The 25,615-nt window shown below is 39.3% G+C and overlaps 1 protein-coding gene and 1 non-coding gene across 4 annotated transcripts in view; one reads left to right on the top strand and one right to left on the bottom strand.

Moving 5' to 3' along the window:
* Nucleotides 1-25,615, bottom strand: part of LOC122116193 (acyl-coenzyme A synthetase ACSM4, mitochondrial-like) — a 35,643-nt gene that overhangs the window by 4,975 nt on the left and 5,053 nt on the right. For 2 of the 3 annotated variants that reach the window (XM_042689853.1, XM_042689855.1), the window contains exons 2-7: nucleotides 21,290-21,383; nucleotides 14,766-14,962; nucleotides 13,387-13,507; nucleotides 9,564-9,799; nucleotides 6,153-6,363; nucleotides 1,792-1,999 (exon numbers count right to left, since the gene is read on the bottom strand). In XM_042689853.1, coding sequence (XP_042545787.1) covers nucleotides 1,792-1,999; nucleotides 6,153-6,363; nucleotides 9,564-9,761 — 617 coding nt within the window. In that variant the 5' untranslated portion in view covers nucleotides 9,762-9,799; nucleotides 13,387-13,507; nucleotides 14,766-14,962; nucleotides 21,290-21,383. The remainder of the gene's footprint in view (nucleotides 1-1,791; nucleotides 2,000-6,152; nucleotides 6,364-9,563; nucleotides 9,800-13,386; nucleotides 13,508-14,765; nucleotides 14,963-21,289; nucleotides 21,384-25,615) is intronic. The other variant, XM_042689856.1, reaches the window with a different exon arrangement.
* Nucleotides 13,484-13,590, top strand: LOC122116199. Its single transcript, XR_006148908.1, has one exon. It is a non-coding gene; the product is annotated as a U6 spliceosomal RNA (small nuclear RNA).

The raw sequence follows: 25,615 nt of genomic DNA, 5'->3' as shown, positions 1-25,615 counted from the left end.
GGCCCTGAGTTAAAAAACTAATAAAAAGAAAGGAAAGAAAAACCTATTTGACATCTCCTTGAAGCATAACACTATCAATCTTTTTCTTTTTTTTTCTTTTTCTTTTTTGTTGTTGGTGGTGGTGTGGGGCTTGAACTCTCAGGGCCTGGGATACTGTCCCTAAGCTTTTTTTGCTCAAGGCTAGTGCTCTATTACTTTGAGCCACCGAGCCACTTCCAGTTTTCTGGTGGTTAATTAGACATAAGAATTTCACAGACTTTCCTGCCCATGATGTCTTTGAACCTCTATCCTCAGATCTCAGCCTCCTGAATAGCTAGAATTACAGATGTGAGCTACCAGTGTCTGGCCTCTATTTTTTTTTTTTTTTTTTACATCTTAGGAAGCACTTTTTCCAAGTATCAGCTTATTTTATCTTTTAAACTAAACTAGATATGTGTAGCATAATAACCTCATTTTACACAGGAAGAAAACTGAGGCTAACATCTTTGTTTATTCATAAGTGAATAAATAATTGATTTATTTAATAATTTTTTCCTAAGCACTCAGTGATGTGTAGTTAGTTCCTGGGGATAAAGTGATCAACAAAACAGACAAAGTCTTTATTTTTTTAGAGCATATAGTTTAGGGCAGGAGTTGGTAAATATTTTTTTATTAAGCATCACCAAATATTTAGGATTTATGAACCCTAGATGTTTCCGCTGCAAGTACTCAACTGTGCTGTTATAACAAAAGCAATCTTGAACATTGTGTGTGTATATATATATATATATATATATATACACACACACACATATATATGTGTGTATATTATATATATGAATTATATATAAATATATATGTATATATATATGCACAGCTGTGGTCAAATAAAGCTTTATTTACAAAAACAAGTATTAGGCCAGACTTAGCCTCTAGGCCCTAATTTATGGATCCCTACTCTAGAGGGAAAAACAAAATCTAAGGGAGCAAACAATTGGACCTGATCATTTAGGTAATGAGAATGCTGTGAAGAAAACAAGAGTGTGATGTGATAGAAGGCTTTGTAATTCTACTCTGGTTACGTTATTCAGGAAAACCCTCAGGATACAGCATTTGAACTAAAATCTTTCCTTTCCTTTCCTTTTTCTCTCCCTTCCTTCCTTCCTTTCTTTCTTTCTTTCTTTCCTTCTTCCTTCCTTCCTTTCTTTTTCTTTTTCTTTTTTTGCTTATGTGGTGCTGGGGAATTGAACCTAGGGCCTCAGGCATGCAAGGCAAGGCTCTACCACTGAGCCACCTCTCCAGACCCTTCTTTCTTTCTTTCTTTTTTTCTTTCTCTATCTCTCTCTCTCCCTCCTTCCCTCCCTCTTTCCCCCTTTCTTTCTCTCTCTCCTTCCTTCCTTCCTTCCTTTTTTTCTTTATTTCTTTCTTCCTTTCACTGGGACTCAAACTTAGTTCCTGACACTTCTAATCTGACATCCAGAAACAACCATGAAAAGGAGTAGGGAAGAGTATTCCAGGCCTAAGAAACAGATGGTGCAAAGGGCATATTTGAGGAATAGAGTGTGGTAGATGTGGTGCAGGAGTTAAACCACGATCAGATAGTTATCACAGGCCACAGGAGGAAGCAGAAAAACTGGCGCTGAGATATATCCCTTCTTTGTGCCTATAAATCATTTTATCAGGCAATTCTCTTCTTGGGGAAGGAGTCCAGATCAACTCATAGTGTTGCTGAGTCTTTGGGCAAATAGACTCTGAGATGTAGCTGTGATTTGTACTGTTGCTGGTCCTACAGAGGCTGGGGAAAATACTCACTGAAATAGGTCTTGGAAGTTGAGCCATCCATGGTGGCTTTGTGGAGACACCAGGAGTTTAGTCTTCAGGTTAGGGCACTCTGATGCAATGGACTCCACTGCTTGGGCCACCTCTTCACTGGCCACAATGCACTTGGCCTTGGATACTTTCAGTCGGTAGAGGATGTCTTTTGCTGTCAGCTGGGTTGTTCCTGGCATGAAGACAAGCCCTGTGAAGGATAGCGATCTCTGAGCTGAACAGTACTGCTGTCCATAGTGTATGTCTGTGGATTATGGGAAACCTGGGCTTTGGACTTGGGTGAGGAGAAAGCTCAGAATGCAGCCATCATCTAATCCTGCTTGGTCTTCAGGGACATTCCACAGGACCCTGATCACTAGGAAACTTTTAGATTACTGGCTTTGGAGTCTGACAGACCTGGGTTTAATCTTAGCCTTAGTATCTTTTTGACCTTTATTTCTCTGTGCCTTTCTTACTTCATCTATAAAATGGGTAAAATTGTGTCTTCTGGCATATAGGGGACATTATAGTGGTTGGGTATTAATATGTAGCATGTTAATGTAATATTTGAATAATTATTAAGCAACACTTAAATAGCACTTTGCACCTTGTGACACATCCTCACAAATACCATTTCATTCAGCTCTCTCAACCAGTAGTCTCCAAAGTGAGTTTTGCAAGAAAATCCATTGAGAATTTAAAAAAAAAACAAGAGAACATCAAGAAATTATTGATAACAGGATTTTAAAAATGTTGTTAGCTTTTTGTATGCTTTATAATACTATATCAGTACAGCAGAATAATATTGGAAGATGTGTCCAGAAATTTTACTGGCAAATTTTGAACTCTGATATGCTCAGAAGACTGCTGTGCTAAGCAGTCCTAACAGGTCCATGCAATTGTTATCTGGTAGAACATGAGATTTGGCATACCTGATAAGTGGTAGAACCAGCTCTCAGATCTCTAGATCCCAGAGGTTTAACAACACAGAAAGATGCCTAAAGTATATGACTATACATAATGTATCTTCCTTTCTCACTTCTTTTTAAACTGGCTGTAGCTAGCCCTGGTGTCAAATGTACCAGTTCGAAGGAAATGATAAATGGCAGAGTTAGATATTAGACAGAAAAGAAGTTTGTACTTTTGAAGTAAATCAATGAGAAGCAATGGCATTACAGGTAACCACTACCTTGTACTGAACACAGTGAATGCATGGTATTTTACTATAAACTAGTAACAACTCACCCAAGGATTGTATATTTCTTTTTTCTTTTTTTGCCAGTCCTGAGGCTTGAATTCAGGGTCTGGGAACTGTTCCTCAGCAATTCAGGTCAAACACGCTATGATTTGAACCACAGCTCCACTTCTGTCCTTTTCTGTGTATGTGGTCCTGAGGAATCGAACCCAGGGCTTCATGCACACTAAGCATCACCCCCAGCCCTCACCCAAGGGTTGTAAAGTCAGTAAGGTGGCAAGAGCCAGAATTCAAAGACATATTTTCCTGGGCTGTATACTTACTTATTTCATGGTAAGTTTCCTGAAGTAAGCTAAATAGGAAGATGTGTAGTTACATTTCTAGGAAGGAGACTGTTAATGAATATATATTTTTAAAATTTTTAGATAGTATTCCCTCTTGGTTAATAAATATGTGAAGATAGGAAAATTGATTAAGAAAACATCTTAGAAGAAGGTGCCAGTGTCTCATGTTTGTAATCCTACTTACTCAGGAGGGTGAAATCTGAGGATCACAGTTCCAAGCCAGTCCAGGCAGATAAATACAAGAGGCTCTTATTTCCAATTAACCGGTTAAAAGCCAGAAGTCAAGGTCTGGCTCAAGTGGAAGAGCATCAGCCTTTAGCGAAAATGCTAAGTTAGAGTATAGGGACCTGAATTCAAGACTCAGTATTGACACAAAAACAAAGAATCCCCTCAAACTCTGACATGTACTCACAAATGGACATGTTTGATCAAAACTCTTTTGTACAATGACTTAAATATTAAAAAAAAAGTAAGGGACTGTGTTCAGGCCCTGAGTTCAAGCCTCAGTGACAGTACACACGTAAAAAGAAGACAAAAATAAGATTGGCATTTTTTTCAGTTCATAAAATGCTTATTTATTGTTTCTGACTTGACTCATGACTCAGAAAATACAAAACTTAAACATTAAAAAAGATTATGCAATGTTCATTCAAGTATAAATATAAAATATTGTAATTCTAGCTACTCAGGAGGCTGATCTGAGGATTGTGGTTCAAAGCCAACCCGGGCAGGAAAGGTCATGAGACTTTTATTTCTAGAAAACTGGAAGTAGCTCTGTGGCTCAAGTGGTAGAGTGCTCTCCTTGAGCTGAAGAACTCAGGGACAGTGCCCAGGCTCAAAGTTCAAGCCCTATGACCAAAAAAAGAAAAAGAATATATATATATATATATATATATATAAAATATTATGTATCTTAAAAATCACTTACATCTTACAAATCAGTACCAGGACTTAAATCCAAGACCTTGCACTTTCTAGGCAAATACTCTACCACTTGAATCACATCCTCAGTCCCACCACTTTTTCTTTTTTTGGTTGGTCATGGGGTCTGAGCTCTGGGCCTGGGCGCTGTCCCTCAGGTCTTCAGCTTAAGGCTAGCGCTCTACCACTTGAGCCACAGAGCCACTTCCAGCTTTTTCTGCTTACGTGATACTGAGGAATCGAATCCAGGGCCTTATGCATGCGTGGCAAGCGCTCTACCACTGAGCCACCTTCCCAGCCCCACCACTTTTTCTTAATGACTAATAAATAATTAATCTCCTGGGTGGATTTGTGATGTGGTTGTGGTCAATGGATAGATCTCCAGCTTGGGGACTGGGAGACTATGTATAGTGGATTTCAAATAGCAAATATTTTAGGCTTTGTTGCCTACACCTCACAGTTATATTAATGTATTTTCCCATATGCTATATAGTACAAGTCATCTCAATATTAATATAAAAGATTTAATAATTACAAGTTAGAAGACAGTATTTTCAGCTGCATGCTTTACATTTGAGATGTGTGCGTGTGTTGTTTGTGCTGGTCCTGGAGTTTGAACTCAGGGTCTGGGCACTGTCTTTGAGCTTCTTTTTGATGCAAGCTAGTGCTCTTCTACCCCTTGAGCCATGTCTCCAGTTCCAGCTTATTTTTTAGTAGTTTACGAGACATAGAATCTCACTAGCTTTCCTGCCTACTCTGGCTTTGAATTGAGATCCTCAGATCTCAGCCTCCTGAGTAGCTAGGATTACAGGCGTGAGCCACTAGCACCTGGATACATTTGAGTTTTTGATGGTACCAAGGTTTGAACTTAGGGCCTCAAGTTCTCGCTCAGGTTTTCTTTCTCACAGCTGATACTCTGTCACTTCAGCTATACCTCCAACCTGGCTTTTTTGCTGATTAATTAGAGATAAAGTCTTGCAGGTTTTTCTGCCCAGCTGGCTTTGGACCACAAATCTCAGATACTTAAGAAGCTAGGATTACAGCTAAGAGCTACTGGCTTCCAGCTTGATTGAGTGTTTTGAGTATTACCTTCTGTTTGGTTTTCATAATATGTATAAGTTCATTTAACTACTATTAGATATGTATTTTTATGACAAACTACCCTAATCTTCTCCCAGCTCACAATGGATTTCACATTTTAAGTTCGCTTTTGTAGTAATGCAAAAAATTTAAATAACGCTTTTTGATGTATCATATTAGTAGCAAATCCATTTTTCAATACTATTATGAAATTCTTTTAAAAAAATTCTTATTAGGTTAACAGTATGATTTTATTATCTCACAATAATTTGATAAAGATAATTTGATAAATATAATTAATATTTTGATAACTATAATTAATGATCAAGGACAATATGTAAATGAATGATCATGGCCATATCAAAACTTTATAAAAACAGATTGTTGGTTTACAGGACCTGGTTTGCTGATTCTGCTGTAAAGGAAAAAATTTTATTTGGGGTGCATTATATTGCTACTTTGGGATGAAGTGTGTAATTGAATATGTTAATCTTTTTGTGGAAAGGAATGGAGTTTTTTAAGCTGAGGTCTACATTTGTTCATGTTCTCACAAATCAAGGAATTCTAAAATACCTCTTTTCCTTTTTTTTTTTTTTTAACCTCTTCTCCTTTTTGTATTTTCTTTCTTTCTTTCTTCATTTTTTGGGAGGGGTGGGAGGTGCTGGTCATGGGGCTTGAATTCAGGGTCTGGGCACTGACCCCAAGGGTTTTTTTTTTTTTTTTTGCTCAAGGCTAGTGTTCTACCACTTTGAGCCACAGCTCACTTCCAGTTTTCTGGGGGTTAATTGGAGATAAGAATCTCACAACTGGGGGTTGGCACTGACCTGTCCGCATGCAAGCCACATTGATAAGCCACCATTCAGGGATTCTGGGTAGAATCACAGCCACTCGGTCTCCTCTCTGCAGGTTGCAAGGCTTGGTGAGCATATTGGCAGCCTTTCGGGATAAGGTACTCAGGTCTCTGAAGCTCCATTTCACCTCGTCTCCTTGGCCATTCACCCACCACAGGGCTGGGTTGGCTGGTCTCTCCCCAATCTGGCCCGATGACATATCGAAAAGAGAAAAAAAAGTTGCTATGATTTGGAAGTGTCATGGAAAAGCCCACTTATTAAAGGTTTGATTCTACCACCTCCCAATAATCTGTGGCACTAGAGTCCAAGCTGGGGCCTAGAGGGAGGGAGTTAAGTTATTGGGAGTCATGCTCTTGAAGGGGATGTGGGATCCTAGACTCTTCCTTTTTCTTGCTCACTTTGCTTCCCAGCTACCCTGAAGTGAACAGGCCAGGCCTTCTCCCCCATACATTCCTCCCACAAGGTACTATGCTGTTACAGGCCCAAAGCAGCAGGGTCAAGCAGCCATTGACTAAAACCTCTAAAACTGTGAGCCAAAATAAAGAACTCTTTCTTTTAGGTTATTTATCTCAGCTATTCTATCCCAGTGATGGAAAGCCAACTAATACAGAAGGCCTATATGTCTGGTTATCACATAGCTAAAACACCTGCCATTCCTCCTCCTTAACACCTGTTCCTGAGCAGTCTAGTTTGTCTTTGGGGAAACTATTCCTTACCTATTAAACATGACCTTGCTGAGACAATTCATCCAGGAGCTTAGGTGGGCATGTGACCAAAGTTGGGCCAATCAAATCCTTTATCCTTGGACTTTTGAGTTTTCCAAGAACCAAAAGGTAGCAAGCAATTGCAGTAAAATAGTTAATATTTATGAACTTCCCAAACTCCCTGTAGTTTTCCTGGTTTCTTTCTTCACTAAGACAGACTCTCCAGAATCTACCCCAATTTGGGGAGCTCTCACATATTTTTCTGATAAATTTCTTTCTTGCTTAAGTTAGATTCTGTTCACCCAAATAACCTTAAGGGGAATACCAAGTTTGATCAGGAACCTGACATGTTTTAGTACCTGAAGTTTGAAGTGTAAGTTTTATAGGCAGGGATAGGATAGAGATGGGTATCACTTAATTGATTTCTGGAGGAAGCTTCTCAAGGATCATACAATAGAGTGAGTCACAAGTATTGGAAAAACCTCTGTGCTTGTTGCATTTCCTGGGAACATATCATTCCTTCCTTTTCTTCCCATTCCCCCCAATCTGGAATACCATCCTGCTTGAAAAATACTTCAAAGCACAATTTACATTTCAGTACATCTGTGAGCTTTCTTAAGCCTCCTTCTTTTCCTCATGATTTTGTCCATGTTCCATATCAGGCAACTCCATTGCCCCTGAATGGTATCATATTACAGGTATGTCCTAATATGGGTGTAGACCAGTAAGATCAGGGACTTGGTTCATGTTCTTTTGGAGCTGTGTGATCTTGGATAAGCAGCTTAACTTCTGTGAGGGGATAACTTGTTATCCCCTCATGAAATTATCCCCTCCCTGGCGTAGTTATGGGGATTTGATGAAATATTATAGGTTAGCATTTCTCAATCATTTGATCAGTGTTTCTGCCAGATCTGTCTGCATCTGCACTATTGTGCTTGTTATTTGTCTTTAATTCAACTCATTTGTATATGTCTACTTGAGAAGGGAAATGCATTTAATTAGCACTATAATTAGAAAATCAGCAGTCTTGTTTAAAAAAGGCTGCAGAAATATTTCAGTGAAAGTAAAAGTATCACCATAAATTTTACGTAAAGATTAACAACGTTTTTGTGTGTTTGTGTGTCAGTACTGGGGCTTGAATTTAGGGCCTCAAAGGGCTTCACAGTCTTCTTTTTTTTTTTTTTTTTTGCTGAAGTCTGCTGCTCTACCACTTGAGCCACACTTCCTCTTCCAGTTTTTTATTATTGTTATTTTAAGATAAAAGTATCTGGATTTGTCTGCCTAAGATATCTTGGAACTCCGATCCTCAGATCTTAGTCTCCCGTATAGCTAAAATTATAGGCACAAGCCACTGGTGCCTAGCAAATTTTCTAGTTTTTGAGGCAGGATCTTACTTTGTAACATAAGTTAGCCTCTGCCTCCTGAGTGCTGGGATTGTACATGTACACTACCATTCCTGGCTTGCAATTGATTAACTCCTATCTGCTCTCTCTGTTCAGAAGAGACTTCAGCAATGTAAGGTATGAATGATGCTGATTTTCAAGGACATTTTTCCTCATGTAATTAATAGGAGGACTATTTTAGTGTTCTTGAATATCTTGTATATTGAGGGCCTAACATCTACTTCTGAACCACAAGTCCCACAGTGCATTTTGATAAGCACTGAAAGGTAAAGTGCTTAGCTCAGTGCTGGCATAGTGTGGAGGAACAGTAAAGAAGGCCCTTTTCCTACTCCAAGATTCTGGAAGGCATGCTTGCTTGATTCTTGTCGCTCTCTGATTCCTCTCCAATTATTCCAATGATTACTATACTGATAAAACTAAAGCTGAAATTACTACCTTTTTTTTTTTTGTTGTTGTTGTTTTTTGGGTCCAGTTGTGGGGCCTGAACTCTGGGCCTGGGCGCTGTCCCTCAGCTCTTCAGCTCAAGGCTAGCACTCTACCACTTGAGCCACAGCACCACTTCTGGCTTTTTTTCTTTTTTCTTATGTGGTGCTGAGGAATCGAACCCAAGGTCTCAGGCATGCAAGGCAAGCACTCTACCACTGAGCCACCTTCCCAGCCCTGAAATTACTACCTTTTTGGATAAGCCTGTGACCATCTCAAACCCAAAGAGATGTTTTATGGGACTTGGAGAAAAAGAAAAAACCCTAAGTCTTTTGATTCATCATAGTGGAGGAAGTAGGGAAGGAGTGAAGGAACTAAGGAGGTTCCAGAGAAAGCTGTAAGTAGTTGAGTATCTATGATCACTGAGGAAAGAGGAAGGAAAGTAGAAAACAACAAAAGCTAAGGCAGGCTGGACACCATTGGCTTACACATGTAATCCTAGCTAGTCAGGAGGCTGAGATCTGAGGATCACAGTTTGAAGGCAGCCCAGGCAGGAAAGTTTGTGAAATTCTTATCTTCAGTTAAGCACCAAAAAAATTAAAAAAAGCCAGAAGTGGAGCTATAGCTCGAGTGGTAGAGCACTATCCTGGAACACAAAAGCTCAGGGACAACAGCCAGGCTGAGAATTCAAGCCCCAAGACTGGCACCAAAAACAAATCAAAACAAAACAAAAGCAAAAAACAACAAGTCAAGGCAGGTAAAAAAAATGAATTAAATAGAAAAGTTGACCACAAAGCAAGGAGAAAAAAGACAGAGATAGGGGAAGCATACAGTGAAGTCCAGCCATAATATACCTTCTCTTTTTGTGACCACTGATCTATCACATCCCCAGCAAAGTTAAAGTTCTTAGGCAGTGACATTTCACAACGATTGATGGCTTCCAAGTCAGCAAGAGCAAGGTGTGCCCCAAGTTGATGGTTTCTGTGGAAATGTCTGCCAGCTGGCTTGGTGAACCAGCTGAATCTAAATATCTGGTAGTGAAAAAAATTCATGATTCCACAGGACTTTGCTGGTGGAGAAGTACCACGGTCTGTGGGGAAAGATGGGTAGGGGGGTATCAGAAAAGATTTGGAAGTTGTCTTGTGGTACTACCTAGCAAGTTGAAAAACTTCCACCTTCAACTCCTTCCTTTGGAGTTGTTGCTCTCAGCCATTGATGGGTTTCCTTGCCATGGACTGTTCCTCTTCTTTCTGTCTATGACCAGAATGAATTCATAAATCACTATAATTCTGGGTGCCAGTGCCTCAAGCCTTTAATCCTAGCTACTCAGGAAACTGAGATTGTGGTTCAAAGCCAGCCTAGGCAAGAAAGTCTGTGAGAGTCCAAAAAAGTTGGAAGTGGAACTGTGGCTCAAGGACCCCAGGACCAGCGTGCGCGCGCGCACACACACACACACACACACACACACACACACACACACTCACACACTCACTCATTATTACTATAGGATTGTCAAGTTCAAGTCTTCTGTCTCTACTTTCTCTCCAGCAGTGTTGCCTGGATTGGCATTCAAGGCCTCCTTCCAATTGTCTATTTTATTCTTGTATTTATTCCATCTGCTACTTCTTCTGGGTGAATATCTTCTTTCAGTAAAAGTAGTCCATTTACTTTTCATGAATATCCATGAAATCAGGTAACTTGAGGGGGTGAATGGGGTTGGGATAGATGAGGAAAAATGATGGAAGGAATGGCATTGATCAAGATGCATTGTACTCATGAACTGACATACTGAATTGAAATCCTCTTGTATGCCTACTTAAAGATAATAAAAAGGGAATATTCATATTCATGTTTACCACTGAGATGTGGCTTGCCATTTTCCCTGATACTGGTTGCCCTGCCTTCCTCTTCTCTTCAAGCCTCCAATATAATTGGTTAGAAACCTTCAATAACCTGGCTCAGATATGTTCTGGCTATAAGACGTTACTCCTTAATGATCTCATCTATCAAATGGGAAAATATAAGACCTAACTCCCAGTGTTATTACAAAGGCTTAATGAGAAAATATGTGCAACATGCCTAGCTTGTAAAAAAGAGTTCATTTGTAAACTTCTTATATTTTAAGATTATTTTCATTAGTGCTATTGTGGTGCAGTTTTCTGAGACAGTCTTCCAATATTAATTAGGAGAGCTGGACTTTAATCCCAACTCTTTCAAGACTAGCTTTGTGACATTAGTAAAGCCACTCACCCTTTCTGAACTCCATCTATAATCTAACTTTTTTCCACCTAATTCCATAATCCCCCTTTCCTTTGAATTTCCTTAACTTGGATCATACTACTCATGTGAGACTTATCCAGCTTGTATTATTAATTATTGTTTTTATATATGTTCTTTGTTTCTGGAACACACCCAGAATGTATAAGCAGAAACAGTATATCAAATTAATAGTATAAATATGACTCAATAAGAAAAGCCAATGTTCATGAAGTTCCTGGTCTAGGCCAGGTCGTTTATGTACCTGATGTCATTCAACACTGATGCCAAATTTATGAGGCTGAAGCTTCTTTTATTTCAATTTTGCAGATGAAGAAACAAGCTCATTCAGACTGAAGGACTTGCCCAAGGTCATTCATCTTGTGGTGGCAAGGTCTGAAACTTTAGAGGCTGACTTCAGAGCTTGGTTAATCAATCTTCTTGCTATTGTATCCTTTATGCTACTTTCTTCAATAAAGTTTTCCTCCCACACTCCTTCCCTCCCTTCTTTCTTTCCTTCCTTTCTTCCTTCTTTCCTTTTCCCCTCCCTTGCTTCCTCCCTTCCTCCCTTCTTTCCTTCCTTCCCTCCTTGTTTTTCATTCAGTGGTACCAGGGTTTGAACTCAAGGTCTCACATTGGCTATGATCCCACTGACTCACATCTCCACTGAAGGTTTGAACACCATCACTTTTTGCCCTTCAATTCTACGCAGTTGATTTGCATAGAATGGAAAAATCTGCAGGTGCAAAGGGAACCTGGATCTGCAGCATTAATGACAACTAAGCAAAGAACAAATAGTGCAGGAAATGCTTTTGTCTCATTGTTATCAACCTTTTGGCTGCCCAGCTTCATGTAGATAAGTCTATTTGGTACAAATATAATAATTTAGACCCAGAGAGCTATATCTGGCAATGTGGTTGATGTTCAGCTCTCTGTTGTGTCAAGGCAGTAAGCAAGATCATGTATGGAAATATTACAATATGTGTTAATAATTATAATATATATCAAAAAATAAATGAGACATACTTCAGTAATTTTTAGGAAATGTGGTAGAGGTATCACAAGAAGAAAGGAATAAAAAAATAAGAGTAGGCTGTACTAATGACTCACTATCTGCCCAAAGTGAGACCCTCATTCTAACACACACACAACATACATGTACACACATGCATATGTGATACATTGACATACTATGCATATACATACACTTAAATTCACAGTTATTTCTCTGAATGACTTTTTCCAAGCTGATGAACCTTTCAGGCTTTCATTTTCATTCATCAGTGACAAAACTATATTCACTGGCTAGTTGTGAGCTTTTTATGATACTGGGGACTGAGGACATGGCTATGACCCAATAAATACTGAGCATGAAAAAAATCAAGTGCTATTTATGCTGGAAGACTCTGGCTGTTTGACATACTAAAAATAATACAAAAGCTATTGGATTGGAGCCATTGATATTTACTTCTGCCTGTTCTAATGTCACACCAGTATGCCTGCCACCTGCTACTTTGAAGCATTGTGGGCACCACTTCCATCACTTTAATCTTTCTTGGTTTGGTTTAATAATAAACTGGAAAGATTTCCAAGACATGAGATATCTAGAGCTCTCTTGCTTCCTGATCCTAAGGAGGATAACATGAAATGATACCAGATAGATTTTCTAATGCAAATCTCTTCTCAATCTTCTCCAAGTTAAAAGATGATGATTTTCATGAATCATTTTTATTTCCATGGACAAATTTAACATATTATAATAAATCATAAATATATCAACAAATAAAAAATTACAGTATGTAAATAGAATGGAAATGAATACATACTTTAGCATTTTATGTATTCTATACATGAGCAATGTGAAGTAGGTATTACATAAGCACATGTAATTATTAGTAATCCATACTATCATCTTAAAGAGTAAGATTTTTAATTAAACTATTTTATGATTTTGTCAATAACGTGTCTTCTTTTCTGTCTCTTTGATTTGCTTTTGAGTTTTCAGAATAGATTCAAGGCTAATAAGCCTGATAAGACCCTGTACAAGGGAGGCTAATAAAAATATAGCTTGGTTTTTTTTTTTGGGTCCGGTCGTGGGGCCTGAACTCTGGGCCTGGACACTGTCCCTCAGCTCTTCAGCTCAAGGCTAGCACTCTACCACTTGAGCCACAGCGCCACTTCTGGCTTTTAATTTCTTGCTTATGTGGTGCTGAGGAATCGAACCCAGGGCCTCGAGCATGCAAGGCAAGTGCTCTACCATTGAGCCACCTTCCCAGCCCAAAAAAATATAGCTTGTTAAGACAGTTTTGAGAACATTGTGGTAATATGTATATGGTGCTCAACACTTTGTTGTCACAGCTACCAATGCAGAAAGTGCTTTAATTACTACTTTAAAATATGACATATAAATTGGGAGCTTACCTTTTCTTCTTTATCGAGATAAAAGTCAGTGGGCTCTGTCAAGAGGATGGGCCCAGGAGAATTTTGTTGACCTCACCCTTTCAATAAAATCAACAGAGTGCTCACTTCAGCAGCACATACACTAAAATTGGAACGATACAGAGAAGATTAGCATGGCCCCTGCTCAAGGATGATATACAAATTTGTGAAATAAAGTCAACAGAATATGAATTTCATATTAATTTATGTTTCAAAATAAGACTTACCCATATAATACTTCGAATCCTGAGTTTCTCAAATTTTAAAACATAAAGCCTGGCAAATACATAATATAATTTGGAACGATATTATGTTTCTCATTAATACAAGTATATAAATACCTTATATAAATATATAGAATTAACCATTGCTATGGTTAAACATGAATTTAAGACATAAAAAAGACATGTTGGTGGCTAAAAAATAAAGAGAAAGCATTAAGGAGACTTTAAGGAGACTACAAAACTGAGGGGCTGCCATTTTGTATTGAGCAGAATTGTTTCCTGACTTGGGGTTTTGTGGTAAGTTAATCTGATTCTAGGTTCAAATATAAGAGTTGTTGACAGGTTTAACTGAAATATCATTGTAGAAATTTGAATATAATCACATGAACAAAATAAAATACCTTTAGAAAATTCCTCTGAAGGGCTGAGAGTATGGCTCAGTGGTAGAGTGCGTGCCTAGCATTCATGAAACCCCAGGTTCAATTCCTTAATACCACATAAACAGAAAAAGCCTGAAGTGGTGCTGTAGCTCAAGTGGTAGAGCACTAGTGTTGAGCCAAAGAAGCTCATATACAGTGCCCGGTCCCTGAGTTCAAGCCCATGACAGGCAAAAAAGATAAAAATAAATAAATAAAATAAAATGCCTATGAAAGTAAGAGTTGAACTAAGTAATTTCTAAGGCTTTAGTGACTTCTAGAGTGTTAAGAGAAACATTATCAGTGGAAAAAAATTATTGAGCAATTGAAGACTTATCACATTAATAACATCTATTTGTTATCTTGTTAAATTTTTCCCGCAGTCCTGAAGGAAGGTATTTTACCTCACATACATACAATTATTTTATATACAAGACATTGGGGGGCATTAAAAGGAAGTAATTTAGCACAGGCTGTTGACTTAGCAAGCAGCAGACATTCTAGCCCACATTTGTTCTCACCAGGTCCAGTGAAAGGAAAAGCTATCTCTGATTTTTCTACATTTTTACCAGTCTTTATAGAGTAGAACAGTTCAACTGTCAAAGAGAGACAATCTTCTTTGCTTAGGTTTTGCAGTGATCCAATTATGGCATTGCAGTGTGCCTCTTTTCTGCTGCTGTGCTAGAGTCACAGTCAGTTTGATGTTAGGACATGCACCTACCTTACTAGCAAAAGTTATTATGGATCCAGAAAGATCTTCCGCATCTTCACAAAGACTCTCAGTTCTGTATCTGGTAGAAAGTTGGCTTTTGCCCCCTTCTTTTAGGGGCATCTATGTCATTGTGGCTTCAAGTCTCAGATGTGCAGTTGGGAGGATTGTTATCCTCTGGGAGGAGAGATTTTGTTTCTCTGGACAACCTGTGGTTAAAGAGACAGTAGCTTATAAGACTGAGTAGAGAAAGGAAATACAGGGGCAACCTCCTCCCACGGTTCATTGCCAAACAAAAGCTGAGCCCCAGGAGATTAATGGATTAGTCTCATTCCTGGAAACAATGATATTGAGATCCATGCAGAGCAAATAGTCCATCCCAGAATCTCTTGATATGATTACCAAGTAGTCCAGGACACTAGCATGCTCAGTTATGGTGGTGTAGTGATTCTTTTTTTATTATATATATATATATATATATATATATATATATATATATATATATATATATATATATATTAATGTTTTTTGGGTCCGGTCGTGGGGCCTGAACTCTGGGCCTGGGCGCTGTCCCTCAGCTCTTCAGCTCAAGGCTAACTCTCTACCACTTGAGCCACAGCGCCACTTCCGGCTTTTTGCTTTTTGCTTATGTGGTGCTGAGGAATTGAACCCGGGGCCTCAGGCATGCAAGGCAAGCACTCTACCACTGAGCCAACTTTCCAGCCCTGGTGTAGTGATTATAATCTGGGCAAAACCTAACAAAGTAGGACAACCAAATAAACCACATTTGAACTGTTTTTTGTTTTTTTTTGATCAGTCTTGGGACTTGAACTCTGGGCCTGGGTACGGTCGCTGAGTTCTTCAGCTCAAGGCAAGCACTCTACCACTTGAGCCACAGTGCCACTTCTGGTTTTCTGGTGGTTAATTGGAGCTAAGAGCCTCAGGCCTTTCCTTCCTGGGCTGGCTTTGAAAAGTAATCCTCAGATCTCAGCCTCCTGAGTAGCTAGGATTATAGGCATTAGCCATCAATGCCTGGATTCACATTTAAACTCTTAACTGATTGATTAGAAGAGATATTGAGAAATCTTTCGAACTTTTGGCTTTTATTGAGCACCTACTGGGACTATGGTTAAAGGAACAGCACTGTTAAATACATGCCTAAGGTTATTTCATTTTGGAATCATTTGTTTGTCTGAACAAACACAACAAAAGAGAAGTACTAATTTTGGCATTATAGTTGTGACAAATGTATAATGATAATGTAAGGTATTATCAATGGAATTTGGGTGAAAGGCATAATGGAAGTCTTTATATTGGCTTTGCAACTTTTCTGTAAATCTAAGACTATAATATAAAATAAAAATCATGTCTAAAATTACAACTACAGAAATATAATGAAAGATTGATTATATACATACATATGTAGTGTATAAAAATCAGTATGTAAGAGGAAATAATGGTGGCTATGTTTAATCTGATCCAACATTTGAGAAGTTGCATCATGCCCACAAGTGGACATATTTAGTGAATAAATAAATATGGCTACTGAGGAACAGAATAAAGTATTTCCTCTAAAGTAGATGCAGATAAGTAAGATAGGGGGGAAATAGGGGACAAAATAGGGGGGGAAATAATGGGAAATAAGTACACAAAATACCAAAGTCTTACACATTTGTTAGAAGAAAGCCAGAAATTTGGCTAGAGCTTTCTTTCTAAAGAGAGTTTGTCTATAAGACAAACGCAACACAGACCAGTTGTTCAGAAATATGTTAACTTTTTCTGTTATTGAGACCAGATGAAAGTTTTAACTTATTTTTACTTTTTTTTTTTTTTGCCAGTTCTGGGGCTTGGACTGAGGGCCTGAGTGCTGTCCCTGAGCATCTTTTTCTCAAAGCTAGTGCTCTACCATTTGAGCTATAGCTCCTTTTCCGGTTTCCTTTATTTTTTTATTGGAGATAAGAGTCTCATGAACTTTCCTGCCCAGTCTCCTCCAAACTTCAACCCTCAGATCTCAGCCTTCTAAGTCACTAGGATTACAGGTATGAGCCACTGGTTCCTGGCTCAGAAGGAAGTTTTTTTCTCTTAGATCTTCCTATGAAAATCATCTTCAATATCATCATACACTAAACTCAGCAATCAGCTTTTTTCTAGTTTATTTCTTTTTTTTTTTTTTTTTTTTTTTGGGTCCGGTTGTGGGGCCTGAACTCTGGGCCTGGGCGCTGTCCCTCAGCTCTTCAGCTCAAGGCTAGCGCTCTACCACTTGAGCCACAGTGCCACTTCCGGCTTTTTTTCTTTTTTTTTGCTTATGTGGTGCTGAGGAATCGAACTCAGGGCCTCATGCATGCAAGGCAAGCGCTGTACCACTGAGCCACCTTCCCAGCCCCTCTAGTTTATTTCTATACCCAAGCAAATAGCGTTTCAGCAACATACATTTTGATAAAAGCAAACTCTATGAAGGTTAGAAGCAGAGACATAGTTGGAACACAGCCATTAAGTCTGTATATTCTGCTGAGGAGGGGGTTTGGAACCAACATCCTCTTTAGAAAGTCAAGTCTGACGAAGACCATACATATATCAACTACACATAGCAATTATTGTCAGGGGAGAAATAATCACTGGACTACTACAGTATTTCAAGCATATAGTAGGAAATGGGGCATCAGAGACGAAAAAGATATGGCATCTTCCCAGGAGAGAAATTCTGGCTAGAGAGCAGTATTTAAAGAAATTAATGTATATGTGATTGGATAAACATGAAAGTGTTTATCGAGGGAACAGCTGGTTATACTCTAGAGATGTAGGAATCAGGAAATAGAAGCTATTATGGTGGTCATAGGGTTGAGAACACAGGCTACTCCAAGAAGTTGGTTGTCTGATAGACAAATCTAGGAATCTGCCTCATTTAGTATATGCTGGTTGTGTACTATATTTAGGTTCTGGAGTGGGGGATCTGAGGCAGGGCCCAATTTTCTCTCTCATGTGTATTTTATTTTTTTGTACTACTTTCTGAACAATTTGCTCCTAAAATAAACTCCTTACATTTCTTTCTATCCTAAGGGCCACCGTACAGTATTTGGGGTCAAGGCTGTCCAATCACTATCACTTGGGACCTGTTTGGCTCCCTGTGTATTCTCAAGTCTTTGATCCATTTGTATTGAAAGAGCTAATGTCTCCTTCTTACAAAGGACAGGGCATATTCTATTTTTCTTGAGAATATAGATGTCTTGTGGGAATCTCCTACTTCAACAAGAAAGCAAGATAATAAGTCATCATTGGATTGCCATCAGCTTTCCAATGCTTCTTTTGGAAGAACCAAGATTTCTTCTGAGGATTTTAAGCACCAAGGCCCTTATTATTCAGGAGACCCCAGGGAGCATGTGGACATGCAGTTTGGTCATTAGCTGTGCCTTCAGGGAGCATACTCCTTCTCTGCAACAGGCGGAACTATAGCAACTGAAACTGGGCATAGGTTTCGAAAGGAACATGTGAAATCATGTCAGAACAGAATCTACAATTAGATAAGTTATCTCCTTGACCAGAGACTTAGAACTTAGAATCATTTCTTAGGGTCTTAAAATCACATCAATTCAGAAGCAGAGTGTCATAAATTCTCAGTGATCTGCTGCTATTACTATGTCTCAGGACTTTCTAATGCATATTACCTTGAAATTTCCTGGTACATGCTATTATTTCCCTAATCCTCACAAAAATCCTGTGAAATAACACTGTAATTTTATAAGCAGAGTCTGAGAGATTAAGTAAATTGCGCAGGGCCAAGTTTTATTTTAACACTGTATTCTTTATGTTCTTCTTCTTCATCCTCATCTTCATCATCAATTTTTAGCATGTTGATGCCCAGCAACCTGTAATGATGACTAATGAATTTTCAAAGTATGATTATGAACTCATAAGTACTATATATAGGTAGTATATATAGTGTAAGTACTGCATACAGTATTTATAATACAATATATAGTAAATATAGATAAGAAATACTATATAGTAAATATAATATATAAAATTTATGTACTTTTTGCATAATAAATAAGTACAATATATAGTAAATATATGCAATATATAAATACTATATATAGTAAATATATAATATGTAACATATAATGTGGATATATACACATTGTTTTAATTTCCCTGTTGATTCCTCAACAAACACACAAGATTTCTGGATATTTCAAAAATTGTTAATCTATAACTGAAACTCAACTAAAGTTTAGCAAAATACTAAATATTTTTAAATATTCCACCTTAAGATATGACCTTGTACACTGAGTGTTATCTCCTTCTAAATAATTATAAACTGGCATTACAAAATGAAACATCTGTATCATAGCTATGAAAATTATCAACTGGCTAGTGAGTATATTCCAGAGTTGCTTATAACTTGATATATTTTCTCTCTTCTATTAGACCATTAACTCAGTAAGGGTTAAAAACTAACTTCTTTATATTCTGCATGTGCATAATAAAATTGTTTGAAGTAGCAAAAAAATGCTCAAACTGTCCAGAAGGGAATCTTCAGGCTGGCTTCTTTAGTCTTTTTTTCTCTCTCTTTTTAAAAAATTGTTATTTTTGTCAAGGTGATTTACAGAGGGGTTACAGTTACGTAAGTCAGGTAATGAGTACATTTCTTTTTGAACAGTCACCCTTCCCTTGCTTTTTCACAGGTTTTCCCTCCCTCTCCCCCTAGTTACATAGATCATTTTCAACACAGTCTTTAGTGTGTATCACTGCTGCATTTCTTCACCTTTTGTTCCACCATTTCAGTACTTCCCCTTGCCCTCCCCCTTGTATACAAGATAAAAGGTACAGCAACAAAAACAGTGATAAAGGAGAACAAAAAATTCCCATTTCTACAAGTAAACACACTGGACAGTGAAAAGACAAAAAAATACATTTGGACATTCCCACAGTGAGAACAAAGGAGGGTAATCTTAGGAGAGAATGACCAAGGCTCAATATTCTATAGTCTTTTTGATGTGACCCCATTTGCCTTTGAAAGCTTTCTTATTTTCTGACACAATAAAATGCCCCATTTCATTTTGTACTTTTTCTGTCCCATTTCGAAAATCAGCCATATCTCCAAGAAGTTCTGATTTCCTTTAGTGAGAAATGATGTTTGTCATTCATTTAACTGACCACAATTTTCTATGGTGCTTTACTAATATAAGACTGACTAGCTATTAGTAGGAATAGTAATGTGTATGCATCTGTAATCCCAGCATTTAAGAAGCTGAGACTGAGCCAGGAATCGTTGGCTCATGCCTGTAATCCTAGCTATACAGGAGGCTGAGATCTGAGGATTGCAGTTCAAAGCCAGTCCGGGCAGCAAAGTCCATGAGACTATTATCTCCAATTAACCATCAGAAAACCGGAAGTGGCGCTGTGGCTCATGTGGTGGAGTGCTAGCTTTGAGTTGAAATTCTCAGGGACAGTGCCCAGGCTCAGAGTTCAAGCCCCATAACAGATCAAAAAAAAAAAAAAAAAATGAAGCTGAGACTGGATAGCTGAGGACTGACTATGTAGTACAGGTTCCATAGAGAGACCCTATCTCAATAATTTACTAATAAGGTTTAGCATAACAAAGTGTTAGACAAACAAGTGGCATTTTAATCATGGTGAATTAAGAAGTCCTGTGGCAGGGCAGTAAGTTGCCTGGACCTCCTAGCTTGTGTTAATCAGTATTATATGTCTATATCTATAGTTGGTTGGAACCTAGGATTATTTAGGATACAGTTGCTCCTTAAATATTTACTAATTAATTAATTAACACTTTGCACCAGACTGTGCAGGATTCTAGCGCTACATAAGCTACATAAGATACACATTACCTCACCATTGCTGGAATAATAAGAAGAAGAAAAACATGGGACATGGCTGTCACTTCTCCCTGTCTTCATTCCCTCTGGAACAAGCTGATGGCACATATTCACACTTAGTTCAGAATGACTGGTGGTGTTTTCTTTTTTACTCTTTAAGTAGTTGTGCAAAGGAATTTCAATTCAATATATCAGCTTATGAATACAATGCATCTTGATCAATCCCCTTCCATTGCTCCCGCGCCATCTCTTCCAACCACCCTCATCCCCTCAAGTTACCTGGTTCCATATTTACATAGGGACATTGAATATAATGACTAATTCTGCCCACCATTCTGTTCTCCTTTTGTCTGCCCTCCCCTTCTCATCTCACCCCATATGACAAAACATGTTTCATTTCCTGGTATTCATTTTGTTAAACTGTACATTAGCTGTTCAGAGGCATTACTTCCCTGAGTATACCATACTCTAGTCAGTTTGTGTATCTTATGTGTATGACCTATATATGTTTTCATATATGTTTATAATTTAGTTCTAACTTGAGTGGTAGTAGACAAGTAGAGACAAGGATTGTGTTAGTATTGACTTCAGGCTTTACCTTCTGAGCCTCTGGCCTGAGTGAGCTTCTCTAAGGGAGATATAGTTGCTATACAGCAATAGTACCTTCAGAGACTTTTAAGGGGACAAAGAACTTTTAGGTACCAGAGTAATTGATTGAAACACTGAGTCCACTTCATCCTTTGGGCCAGTAGGCAGGACACCAGGTGCAGCCAGCAGAAGAAAGAGCCATTGTTTCCTATGAATAGAAATAAAAAACCTATGTTTAAGAGTTTAAGTCAAATTAATGATATACATTTCAGGGCTCCAGGTGGTATAGTTTGGATTATCACATAGTTGACTTAGGCTTTATTCTAAATATCACTAAGGAAGTTTGTTGGCTGGCCACATTTCTCATTTATCCAGATGGACACTCATGTCATGAGAAATGGGTGGGGTCTCTAACAGCACAATACTTATTTTTAGAGCCATGACATTACCTTTCCTCACACCATTAGAATATAACCTGCAAGAAAGCAGGGATTTTTGTTTGATATTCTATCTTTAGCACCTTGGATAATGGCTAGCCCAAGGTAGCTTTCTCAAATACTACTTGTTAGTTGAATTAACACAATTTTCCCATAACAACATGGATTTGTGTAGGCTGTTCTCTGGAGATTTTGTTTTGCTCTTGCTTGGTTTACATAGAAAGCATCTGTGCCTTGAACCAGTCAGGATAAACTATACTATGATGTGAAATAAACAATCTCCCAAATCTCAATGATTTTAAAAACAACAGAGTGTTGTTTATTTCTTGTTCCCATTGCTTATCTGGCATAAATCAGCTGAGAGATTTTCTATGACTTGGAGGACTGAACAATTATTATTTGAAGGATTGTCAATAATGTTGAGGAGAGAGCAGTTGCATATATACTCTAACCTGCAAATGATGTAGATCATTCTAGCTCACAGTTCATTAACCAGAACTTGACATATGGCACTACTAGTAGGTACACATTTTGTAGGGTAATGATTATCAAAGTTGTAGTTTATTTATTTAATGTATTCTTTATTTAGGCAGTACTGAGGGTTGAACTAAGGACCTCTACTTGCTTGTCTTGGTTGCTCAGATTGTACCCTCCCACTTCAGTCACACTTCCAGCCTGCTTTTTTTTGTTGGTTGTGGGGCTTGAACTCTGGGTCTGGGCACTGTCCCTCAGCTCTTCAGCTCGAGGCAAGCGCTCTACCAGTTGAGATACAGCACCACTTCTGGTGTTCTGGTCGTTTATTGGAGATAAGAGTCTCATGGACTTTCCTGCCTGGGCTAGCTTTGAACTGAGATCCTCAGATATCAGCCTCCTGAGTAGCTACAATTACAGGAATAAGCCACCACCAGCACCCAGCTCTCAGCCTGCTGGTTATGAAATGTCATAGGCTTTTCTGCCCAGGCTGGCTTTGAACTATGATCCTCTAGAGCTCAGCCTCTTGGATTATAAGTATGAGCCATTGGTACTGGGCAAGAATGTTTTAGATTTATTCTATTTCTAAAAGTTTTCATAACAACCCAAGAACACTTTCCTAGAAGAACAATACTTTTAAAAAGAAGTCAGACTGTGGATCTGAGGGTGTAGCTCAGTGAGAGAGTACATGCTTAGCCTCAGACCCTGAGTCTAGTCCCCTACATCCAAACAAAAACAACCCTCAAACTAAAATCACTTCCCCACATCACCCCAAATCAGACTGGTCATATTCAACAGACTTAGTCTTACATGCAACCCAGTGGCAATAATCACCAGCCTTTTGAAATCAGAGAGACTTGAGTTCAATTTCAGCTCTGCCACTTAAAAGTTGTATGACAGTCTGTAAAGATGGTCTATCTTTCCAGGATTGGCATTTTCATCTCTAAAATGGGTTTACCTCCTGAGTTTCTGCTCAAAATTCTACATCTGTAGTAAAGCAGTGCCTCATGCACAATTAGAAATGACCAATCAAATCCATTTCCAAATTGACTTCAGTATTCAAACACTACCAAGCATAACCAGTTGGGCTTAGTTCTGAACTTGAGCTCTGAGACAGAGAAACCAAAAAAAGAACCAGAGTGGTATGGGCAAGACCAACTCAAAGCCAGTGAAAGAAAGACCACGCAGGGGAGGAGATATGGAAGGTGTTCCTGTACTAACAACCTACCTCCATAAAGATCAAGATGGACTCCCAAAGACCTCTCTCTAGGGAGAGTTTATATTCTATTTTTGCTTTCAGTAAACTTGCTGTTTTACTACAAAGAACCAAATAAATAAAATGGATTTACCACACAGATAGGATCCTCTAGGGAAAGGCTTAGCCTACCACCTGTGGCTTGGTGTTTGATTTAGTACAGGTACTCAGGCTTGAACTCAGAGCCTCCAAATCTTAAGGTGTTTTGCTCAACTCTTGGGCTCTACCAGGCCTTCACTTCTGTTTTTTTGCTAGTTAATTAGAGATAAGAGTTTTACATGAACTTTTCTTCTAGAGCTGGCTTGAGTAGCTATGACTGTAGACATGAGAAATAAGCACCTGGCTTAGTATTAACTTATTAATATTAAAAGAGAAATCGATAAAACCAAGAGAACACATACATATATTGTATGCTGGGCCTAAGCTTTGTTTACCTTGCTGAGTTCTCACAACAAGAGATGAGTCTAGAAGCTGGCCCCAACCCCCTTTCCTTGAGAGAGCTTTCCTTTGGATAGCTATAACCATATAAAGCAGCAAGATACCCTAAACCTCACAGGTCATATGGGTCACCTGAGAAGGCATTCCTTTGGGGCAGCTATGACCATGTAAGGCAGAAAGATTCCCCAAATCTCAGAAACAATTAACTGGCACTACTTCTCACTTCTCCTTTGTGAGAAGGGGTCTTCTTGCTGGACCTTTACTGGCAATAAACCTTTTCTTTGTCTTTTTTTGTACCTGTACATCTGCATGGTTTTCTGGCAAAGTCTAAAATACTTGGGCTGGGAACTAGGTTTATCTCGGTGAATTTGCTCATCAAGCTTCCCAGGAGCCTGGTTCTCAATTGCCTCTGTGCTAGTCACTTTCTCACTCTGAGAGTTGCAACCCCAAAGCCTGGACTTCTGCCAGACTGACACAGCCACCACATGGTCTCCCTTCTGTTACCGAGCGCTCTCCTACATCCAATTCACCACCCTTCATCTACATGGGGTAAGTGGACTTGAGATTCCTCACAGTTAATCCTTTGAAGCCCTGGTACCAGGCTACTGTGAGACTCCAGCAGAAGGCCTGGGGCCTGAGGTCCAAGACAAATGGGCTGGGTGACAACCCTTCTGCTGTGTCTTGCTACCATTATTCTCTCTAAGGAGAGTCATTCTGGGGATTCCTGGACTGTTTTGGCCTTAGATCAAGTCACCAATTGGTAATTCTCAGCCTAAGATCCATCTGACTCCCCCCTGGGGTGCATACTGACCAATATGCTCTCTTCACTGGCCCCTGGCCTCAAGCTCAGGTGCCTCATTGATCTGTACAACTGAGCACAGCCTGATTATGATCTAGAGAGCCAATTCAAATGGCTGCTTAAAGGTACCTTTAACCCTATCATCATTCTGGCTTTATACAACTCTTGTGAGCACTTAGAAAATGGAGCACATCCAGGACTCCTCATTTCTTCACTCTCTCTACCTCCAGACTAAAAATTATCTCTCTCCAAGCTAAAAGTCATTTAAATTCTCCCTCTCAAGGCTAAACTGTCTTCAACCTCTCTCCCTCCTGCCTTCCCTGCTGTTCTAATTGCCATGGTGGCCATTGCCACTGTGGCCATTGCCTCTGACTTCTCGACTCCTCCCCCTTGCAACTTCCTAGGGGAGGGGTCCCAGGCAGCACAGGGCAGCTCCCTCCTTCCACCCCAGCTGTCACTTCTGCCCCTCTTCAGCAGCTCCTCCTACGCCTCCTCCCTTGGACAGTCACTGGTCACTGTCTCAGCTTCTTCTCCCACTTCACTCCCTCCCATCTTCTTCAGCAGTTCCTCCTCTCCAGCAAGCTCTCAAGACCAAAGCCCTCCTCTCTCTCAAGGCTAACTCTTATGTGTGTGGCACTGCTCCTCATTCCAGGCCTTGGCCGCCCCTCCCTTTTCCAAGTCCTCCTATACTCCCTCTACTCCAACCCATCCCATTTGTCCTACACTGCCCACTATAAGCATTATGCCCACCTTTGGTCCCCAGCTCCACCCAGACCTGAGCTCCTCCCTGCCCTGGAGTTCCTGCCATACAGCTGGCCCCTCCCTCTCTCTGCCTAAACCCACCTGAACTCCCATCTACCTCACTTCCTACCCTCCAGAACCTGCTGCTGCCTAGATAGTGGAGGCTGCCATGTGCTCTCTCTCTGGGGGGAAATATGGCTCCTCTAATAAACCTTATAATAATCTTTCTACCTCTTCGTGGTCCCCTGGGATGGATGGGATGGATCCTTTCACCCACTAAGTCCTTCTCTGCTCTAAAT

The sequence above is a fragment of the Dipodomys spectabilis genome, unplaced genomic scaffold (assembly GCF_019054845.1).
Source record: "Dipodomys spectabilis isolate Male_0828 unplaced genomic scaffold, ASM1905484v1 ptg000127l, whole genome shotgun sequence".
NCBI lineage: Eukaryota > Metazoa > Chordata > Mammalia > Rodentia > Heteromyidae > Dipodomys > Dipodomys spectabilis.
Note: the sequence above shows the minus strand (reverse complement) of the source record. Positions and strands in the feature narration are given on the sequence as shown.